Source organism: Chanodichthys erythropterus, chromosome 1 (assembly GCF_024489055.1).
Source record: "Chanodichthys erythropterus isolate Z2021 chromosome 1, ASM2448905v1, whole genome shotgun sequence".
Lineage (NCBI taxonomy): Eukaryota > Metazoa > Chordata > Actinopteri > Cypriniformes > Xenocyprididae > Chanodichthys > Chanodichthys erythropterus.
The window spans coordinates 35734241-35744240 of record NC_090221.1 but is presented as its reverse complement, the minus strand read 5'-3'; the positions used below and the strand labels follow the sequence as shown (position 1 = coordinate 35744240).

Genomic DNA, 10000 nt, shown 5'->3' with positions numbered 1-10000 from the left:
ATATAAATCTATAACATATATGAATTTTCAGCATCATTACTCCAATCTTCAGAAAATGATTTGCTGCTCATGTTGAAAACAGTTGTGCTGCATCTTCTTTTTTTTTTAGAAACCATGATTTTCAAAAGTTTGGTTTTAAGTATGAATTTTTATTTTTATTTTCAAAACAGCAAGGATGCATGAAATTGATCAAAAGTGAGAGTATAGACATTCATAAAGTTACAAAAGATTTTGATTTTAATAAATGCTGTGCTTTGAACTTTCTATTTGTCAAAGAATCCTGGAAAATGTATCACTATTAAAGAAAATATTAAGCAAAACTGTTAATAACATTAATAATAAGAACCACTACTAATAACTGAGCACCGATAATAAATGAGTAGCAAATCAGCATATTAGAATGATTTCTGAAGGATCATGTGACACTGAAGACTGGAGTAATGATGCTGAAAATTCAGCTTTGATCACTGGAATAAATTACATTTTACAGTATATTCACATAGAAAACAGTTCTTTTAAATTGTAATAATATTTCACAGTATTTTTGATCAAATAAATGCACTTGGTAAACAAAAGAGACTTCCGTGAAAAATGTTAAAAATCTCAATCATTCTAAAGTTTTGACCAGCATATCCTTGAAAGAGTTTATTAAAATGATGTTCATTTATATATAATGGGGAAAACCGACTCCTACACTGATTTACATTTTTGACGCAGAACAATCACTTCAGAAGAGTAACATGGCCTATTTTTAAGAGGCTTGACATCTGCGGTCACAAAGTCTTCAAAACTTTGTTCCAATGAAAAATAACGTGATGATAAATTCCAGAAAAATGTTCCTGCGGATCTGGAAGCAGGTGTCGGTGATGTGTGGTGTGAGTGGGCGTCTCCCTCGGGCTGTGGCGGGTCCAGAGAGCAGCTCCAGGCGGCTGCCGCCAGACTCTGAGGCTCTAAACACCAGGTTTGATCCCTTAAGCCTCTCAGGATCAAGTGTGCCTGGAATCTCCTTTCACATCACACACTTACAACACTTAGGAAAACAAATGGAAGACTCAACTCACCCACTTTAAACTGAGACGCCTGGTCCTTGAGTTCCTGATGGTCTTTCACCAGCATCATGTGCAGAATACCGAATGAGTTCTGTATGCCGAAAATCGAGCCGTTGCACCATGTAGCAGCGAACACGACGACCCAGCCGAACCCTCCCTCCGGGGGAACGAACCCCGGTCCCGGGTGTGCGCCGGGCGGCGTCTCCGGACGCTTGTCGGTGCAGCCGGTCTGTATCAGCTGCACCGTGCTGTCCTCCGGGGCGAGCTTGCGCTCCGGTTCCTCGTACTCCTGCGGGTCTTTGTGCTCCATCACAGGGGGCTCTTCAGTATGTCCAGCCAGCGGTTCAGCGGTCGATTCCTCCGAACCGGGTGTCCCACTGGCTGCTCCGGCGGGGGTTTCATTGCTTTCTGGGTGCATCCTATACAGAACGGATGCAAATATCTTTCCTGAATAACTATTGTATCATAAGCTTCAGCACGGGTGAAAAAAGAACAGAAATAAATCCAGTCGAGAGTTTGTCAGAGATCTGAAACTAAGTGGAGCAATCTCGTGTCACTTTGCATGCATGATCACTCATACCCGATGGATAATGCCCAAATCCTCTCATAAAAGCACGGCTTCCACCAAACGTCCTCTGAAGAGAAAACAGAGAGCGCGCGCTTTAAACCGAGTCCAAAGCTCTCTGCTCTCGGTTCACATCCCTTTTATCGCGCACCGACTCCTCCTCTATCATTTGTTGAATATTTACACCGGATCCCGGTGGGCTGCTCTGCTCTGCTCACTTTTGCACTGTTACAGTGGAACAATTAAACGCTCGTTCTGCGAGAGCAATAATGCAACTAGCCTATTCAGCGTTCTAAACATTAGCGCGAATGTCACAATAGAGCAGTTAAACGTTCTAAACAGCGCTCCGTCTGCGAGTGTGACAGTGTGTCAATTAAACGTTCTAAAAACAACAACGCGCATTCTGCGAATGTTACACTGAAACAATTACGCGTTCCAATGAACAATGTAGCAGCTCCGGTAAACAATCTCCATTGAGCAGATCCCGCTGGAGGAACGGATTTAAAATTCCACCGGCGCAGGATTACGGAAAGAACCGGATACCGGAGACCACCCCCTCCTCTGTGCTTCAGCCCGTCCCGCAATTGGCCTGGAACGAGGAAGCGCGCGGAGAACTGTATAGGTGACGCGTGGACAGCAGATTTACAGTTTTATGGGTGCCTCCTGGCACATTCACAACAGAGCCGTCCACTATAACACATGAAACCGAGCGCATCCGGTGAGCATTGCATTTGATTCCACGGCCGGTGCAGCTGCATTTGCAAAGGCAAGTGCACAATCCATCAATGCTAGTCATAAATCAGACAGTTCCCGATTATAAATAGGTCAAGGGCATCGTTCTGAACGCTCTCCAGGACCGCGGATGAGAGTTTTGTCGGTGTAGACGGCAGCGGGCGTGGAATCGGTGCATATAGAGGCGTGTTTGGGAAGCCATGACGGGTTATTATGGTATGGAGGGGGAGGATCCGTGACGCGCTTCCCTGTACAGTAATGCTTCTAATGTGACCAGAGGGATACATCCACACAACCTTCCGTGCATATGTGCACTTCCCACATGCAAACAAATATCCAGCTTCGCAGTGCATTGTTTAGGCTACATTAGACAGACGTTTTTATCTGTCAAGTGTTTGAACCTATACTTTTTTATTATTATTATTATTAATTTATACTTTTGCAAAAATTAGACCCACGCGTTTTGCATTGCACTATATAAATATGAATAAGCTACATGAGTTTTGGAAATACAACACCAGGTGCACTTAACAGGCTATAATGATCATTTGATTATTTGTTCGTTTGTATTTTTGCACACTGAAATGTATGTTTCCCCTCCAGCTGTTTGCTTTGTTTGATTTGTCGTGCATTAATCATACGTCAGTGACTTAAATCACTAAAAATCACAGGTGTGTTTATCAGATCCTATCGCTACCACCGCTGTTGACCACTAGAGTGCAGCACAGATTAATATATGAGCCCTGATGATGAAACGCACGACCCTTCAGAACAACCTGCATGAATAATGTCAGAGGAAGAGATGATGTGATAGCTCTTTTCCTGACTGGAATGATGACAGGAATACAATCGCTATCCTTAAATGATTTGTCCAGTAGGGGGCGCGATTCACCAAGAAAGTTTTTATTTGTCAAGGCAACACTCTTCAAACTTTATTAGGGTATTTATTATGGTTTCATCAAAATCCCACCATCAAGATCTATATAAACTATAATTTATTAGCTGACATAATTTTATTATGCTAATAACACTATCTAGTCTTCTCTTGTATGTTACCTCATATAGGATATGAGATAGATTTTATATATATATATATATATAGATATATATATATAGATATATATATATATATATATATATATATATGTGCTCATTCGGCGGTGGACAGGGGTCAGCATGGGCACCCTGACTGGTCTGCAGCTATGCAGCTCCATACGCAACAAACTGTGATGCACTGTGTATTCTGACACCTTTCTATCAGAACCAGCATTAACTTCTTGATAGGGTGACCAGATTTCTCATGGTGGAATACGGGACGAGTGCGCAATATGACCATGATATAAGAAATTTTATTTCACTATATTATATATATATATATATATATATATATATATATATATATATATATATATATATATATATATATATATATACACTGCCCTCCAAGAGTTTGACAACACCCCTGGAAAAGTCTGGTTTTGGACGATATCAGCATAAATCCTTATAATTTTTTGGTGCAAATACATTACAGTAACTTGACATTATCCAGCAATAATAATTTCCATGTGTTCATTTCATTTCATTACATAATAATGGCAGTATATACATGTCAAAGTCAGACATGCCCCTTTGCCAGCTGTGATACCTGGTTACTGGTTTAAACTTGGCCCAGGTTTGTGAAAGATTTTTGGGTCAGCACACCTTAATAGCTTCAACAATTGATTGCCAATTAAGTTTAGAATACAATGAAATAATTAGAACCCAGTTTAGGTCAGATAGCTGCTAATGCTGGATATTTTGATGAATCAAAAATTTAAGTTTTTTTCTATGTATAAACTGTTTATGTAATAAAATGTGTTTTTATAATTTGTGTTGTCCCTTACCTGTGCAAAATTATCACAAATTAAAAAGGATTCATGCCAATATTGTCCAAAACCCCACTTTTCTAGGGCGTTTCTAAACTTTTGGAGGGCAGTGTAGATATAAATATTTGTTATATATTGTTATATAAAAAGAAATTTACAAACAAGTTACAAACAATACAACAAATACAACAGAGATTAAACTTGTTTTTTTTCACATTTGAATATACTGACAAATATTTAATTAGGCTACTGTCCCTTTAAGACCGAATCCATGGATGTAATATAGGCTACTGACACATTTCCTGTTTTTACCCACCTGTTTACGTCCACTTAACCGACTGTATTTACGTGAGATACTCCACACGATGGACATTTTGAAAAACTATGTGTGCATTTGACCATTCGGGCGCGAGGAGAACTGATCGCGCGAAAGAGAGAGAGAGAGTGCGTGAGAGAGAGGCTTCTGGTCTGTGTTATTCAGCGTGATTCCGCCTTCACTAATCGATAACGAATTGTGATTGAATGGTAACTTTGTTCTATGACGAATTGATTAGGCTGTTCTTGTGTGACAGAACTCCATCACCCAGTTGAAAGATGAAATACGGGACAAAACATTATTTTTTTCTTAATAAGTCGGGACACTAAAAATAGAGCTGAAATACGGGACTGTCCCGGGAAAAACGGGACGTCTGGTCACCCTACTTCTTGAGCAGTTTGAGCTACAGTAGCTCGTACACACGGGCCAGCCTTCGCTCCCCACGTGCATCAATGAGCCTCGGCCGCCCATGACCCTGTCGCCGGTTCACCACTGTTCCTTCCTTGGAGCACTTTGGACCAACACAGTGTTATTCACTTCACCTGTCAGTGGTCATAATGTTATGCCTCATCGGTGTACAGTATATCATAATATGGACAGTCCTATATTGTGTATTATTGTGTTTACTGATATTACTGGAAACTAAATGCATAATTATGTCAGAAACTTTGAGGCAATTTTCCATTTGACAAAAGCTTCATCTATTTTCTGGAATTTAATCAGAGTTTCTCACTTACACCCTCGGACTAAATAAGGTAGAATTCTTTGAAAGTCTACGCATATTTGGATTTGAAATAAAACTATAAAACCTCAAAATGGGGAAGAGAAACTTACAATTGCATCTAGATGTTTTCCAATCTCCCTTTTTCATTTCTGCTTTTAGTAACATGAATGAAATGTAAATATGCACAGACTTCCAAGAAATATTTTCTGAAGTTCACACAAATCAAACTGGATACTTCACACACAAAAAAGAACCTTTTTCAATTAAAAAAGAAAGTCAAAACAGAAACTGGAGTGTCTTGGGAATGCTAATAATCCACTAGCTCTGGCTCTGAAGTCAGGAACACTGTGAGAGAAGAACATCATCCAAGAATATGCAAGAGAAGCGTGAGAGAAACACTGTTTCTATGACTATGACTGATAGGATGTCATATTATTGGATTTTTAAATGTAAAGAATGTAAAGAAACAAATGTAGTATTTGACCTCAGTGACAGCTCATTATCAGGGGATTATTGATACACACCCATGAGTTAATGCTGGATCATTTATTCATAGAGCTGTGGGTGGATGTGTTAGTAATTCATGAGGGAAACTCTGAGACGAGCATTGCTTTACAGGGAACAATACTATCTATCTCTCTATCTATCTCTCTATCTACTGTATGTATGTGAATAAGTTGGACATATGTATATATCTAACTTTATACAAAGAGCTGGGTGATAATATAGTTAAATTTTGTGACAAAAAAAAATTAAGCAGTTGAGATTTGCTATATATACATCACTGTATGTGAATTTACTGTATGTATGTGGATAAAGTTATACATACAGTCATCATTCAGACATTTTTTATATATTTTTATATTTTTTATATATTTTATATATACGTGAGGATAGCAAAATAAAGTAAACTGTGACATATTATACCCAAAAATTCTTCATACAGTGAACTAAAAGTAAAATCTGTCTTCTGTTCCACTGACTCTATGAGTAAAAAATGGTTTCATATTCTGGCCAACAATATCATGACATGGGAGCTTTCTGAAATTTAAGACATGTTTTCTTTTCCTGTGACGTCCCTGTCTCTGGGGAATCAGAATGGAGTGTGAGACTGGAGCAAAGGTGAGGAGGTCATAAGGCCTGCTTATTCCCTATGGATTTACATTCTTTTAATAGTATGTAATGGAGAGAGAGAGAGCAAGAGACTGAATGATGGGGGTCTTCAGGAAGAAGTGGGTGGTGGAATGAGACATTATGAACTTCACCACAGGAGAGAGAGAGAGAGACAGGGTGCCAGTGCCTCGTCACATGAACAAGTCTGGTTTGGTGTGAGTATTTTGATTGACCCGTGAGTGAGAGAATTGAGTGTCATCAAAGATAGTATCAGTCTGTTTGTCTGAGAAGTTGATGATTTCTGTAGGAGTCAGTCTGTTTGGACCAGGGCATGTTGTCACATGTGGAAGAAGTCATGAGGGCTTTATGCCAGTAACTAATATAAGCTCTATGTACCAGTATGTTTTGACTCAAAAAAACAAGGTGCACAAATACAGTACCGGTCAAAAGTTTGGAATAATTAAGAATTTCCCTTTTTTTTTATGGAAAGAAGTCTCGTTTGCTCACCAAGGCTGGATTTATTTGATCAAAAATACAGTAAAAACAGTGAAATATTATTTAAACTAGCTATATTCTATTTGAATATTTTTAAATGTAATTTATTCCTGTGATCAAAGCTCAATTTTCAGCATCATTACTCCAGTTTTCAGTCACATGATCCTTCAGAAATCATTCTGATATGCTGATTTGCTGCTCAGTTGTTATCAGTCATTACAATAATCAATGAAAATTTCAGAATATTACTGTATTTGTGATCAAATAAATCAGCCTTGATGAGTGTAAAAACTGCCTTTAAAAACATTAAATGACTGTTCCAAACTATTTTATGTTTAATTGATTTATTACAATTTCTGTTGGCCAAAACAATGGCTTGGTGTTTTAGCGTTGTTATCTTTGCTGTTTCATGAATTGTTTTGCTTTATAATTATTTTATGGCTTGCATGCTTTTATACTATGTTGCTTAATGGCTCGATCCCAGAACTGGACGTGTGAAAATTTCTTGGGCAATAATGGTGAAAACAGCTTGTTTGTAGTCAAGGCTTTAAGGTTTGTTTCTATGCATAAATAAAACCACCCTGAGACGTATTCATCACCCTGAGTGTTAACAGAGACAATTATATATATACGCAGGTTCTACGCACTGTCAACGTTCAGACAGTGAATATGTTTTGTCTTCCTGATCACACATGCAGACACACTGTGTTCACCTGACATGACCATGCATGCCTGACACAGATTTTTTCACCATGATAGTATGACTCATGTCGCTGTCGGAGATGTTTCTGAGTCAGGATGTGGGCGTGGAGGAGAACCGACAATCTCATTCTCATCTCCAGCATGACGGCATCCACAACCCTGCAACATGGACAATACTTTTAACAATTTACTTCTGAGTTTTGTAATTCTCAGGTTGATTCTTGTTAGATTCAGGATAGTCATTTTGACCATAAAATATATTCTTTAATAACTGAATATGTTATTAAAATCTACCATGACAAATATTTTTTTTTACAATATATTAATGTGAATGGCTGAAGGGGGTTCGGGAGGTGGACGGGGAGGGTTGGTGACGAGGATGACGATCCCTTGGCGGTGATGGTTGGGATGGTCCGCTAGCACAGACCCGGAGCTTCCCCGTGCCTACAGTCCACGGCGGAGTCGAGGGAGGGAGGAACAGATGGATGACCACAGGAGCCCAGAGACATCGAGGGTGAAGGAAGCCCAGGCGAAGTCTCGGTGACGAGCATCGCAGGCGGAGCCAGAGTATCTGAGGACAGGGGCGATGCTGGTGGGACAGAGGACAGAGGCGACCCAGAAGGGATGAAAGAGCCTGCTGAATCTGTAGGGGAGGAGAGACAGAGTGTAGCGGACGGCCCGGATGTCCGTGGCATAGGTAGAGCGACGACAGACCAAGGTGGAGCCGGTGGGACGAGGGACCACGGTGACGTCACTTTGACGAGGGTTCCTGCAGGAGCCTGAGGTGGGAGGAGCGCTGAGATGGCACAAGGGCTTCCAAGGCCAGAGCAAGGCCACAGGATCTTCGTTTACAGGCGCAGCTGATAGTTGCTTGCTCGATGCCCTGGCAGGGCATCTCCAGGGATTTCGCAGGACTGCAAGTGGGGTTGGAGGACTGGCTGAGCTCTGGAATGGAGGTAAAAAGTAGGCCAGACATGACGATGGTCAGAAGTGTTAGTTTCACACACAGCAAAGAAATGAGCAAGTCAATCCATTTCACTCATTATGCAGTCCTTACATGTCGTGAAGGTTCCAGACCAAGCACAGTACTGTCCATTAACAGCGATGAAGGTTCAAATACCAGATTGGAGGCGAGGCTTCCTAGTCCTCAGTTCCTGATCCCTCGTCTACTGATGTCACCTGGTCAGATTCGCTCAGTGGCTCTACTTCCAGTGCGATGGAAACTGTCCTTTGATCCTCAACTGCGGGGGGCTCACGTGCGTTCTCAGCGGTCGAAGGTGGTATCTTCAGCTCTGGGTCTGGCTGTGCTCTGGATCGGGACACGACATTCTCCAGACACCTGATGACAGCCTCATTCCCTTCAGTCCAGTGGTGTCTGGGAGGTCGATTGGTTTATGGAATGTTGCCCTGATCCAGAACAGAGTCTTTAGGGTCTTGGCGTCAAGGAGGCTGGTTCAGTCGTCTGTCAGGCTTGGCTGCATTGAAGGCAGACAAGGAAGACGAGTACAATCCAAAAATGTAGTTTAATGTAGTGATGTTACGGTCTGTGCCGAGGCTTCGGAACGTGTGTCGAGAAATCCCGGAAGCTTTCAGTGAAGCGCGTATCGAAGCTTTAGATCAGTGACGTCATTGATGACATTCGAAGCCTCGCTTCTGCCTGACTGGTTCGAATCTTGGCGCGACATTTTGACAGATATAAACCCATGGGATCCCCTCAGAATGTGTGCTTTTAGAATAATAATATCGCCCTTCCTGCCTATTATGACCAAAGAAGTTATTGCACACATTTAATAGCCCCATTCATTTAAAAACCAATACGTTTATTACAATGTATTAATCATTATATACAACCAGAAAATACACATTAAATTCAAATAAATATTTAAGTATTTGTGGAAATTGATTTTTTATTCACCGTTATTTCTAAGCCTTAAATGCCGCAAAATAAAGTGTAGGCTATCACAGATCACATCAGGTCATCTGTAATGTATCTATTTGTTTTACACTCTTTGACCACCAGGTGGTATTGTGAGCAAATGAAGCCTCGAGAAATGAACCCTTTTGTGAACCACTTGGCTGAAAAGCTTCAATGCTTCATCTCGCCATCACTAGAACCAAATGAACATGCAAGAAGATAGCAACACAAACACACACCAAACAGAGACTGAACGTGAGGGTAGAATTTAAGTAGTGCATAATGATGAAACTGACGAGACACACCTGACACATATGAACTAATAATGATGGTAACCGAGGAGACAGATGAGTGGAAGGAACATGTGACAGATACAAACAAACTGAAAGTCCAATCAAACATCATGGTGACAAATACATTATTATTAATTATTTCACATTAAAGTAATGAGAATGTAGGTTTTTAGCATTATGTTGGGGATAATTCAGTGGGAATATGTGCTTAAATCTCATTAAAAAAAAGCA

The 10000-nt window shown here is 40.5% G+C and overlaps 1 protein-coding gene across 1 annotated transcript in view; it reads right to left on the bottom strand.

The window, feature by feature from the left end:
• Positions 1-2087, bottom strand: part of slc16a2 (solute carrier family 16 member 2) — a 51592-nt gene extending 49505 nt beyond the window's left edge. Inside the window, exon 1 of the mRNA XM_067383491.1 lies at positions 1062-2087. Coding sequence (XP_067239592.1) covers positions 1062-1467 — 406 coding nt within the window. The 5' untranslated portion in view covers positions 1468-2087. The remainder of the gene's footprint in view (positions 1-1061) is intronic.
• Between the last annotated feature and the right edge of the window lie 7913 nt (positions 2088-10000).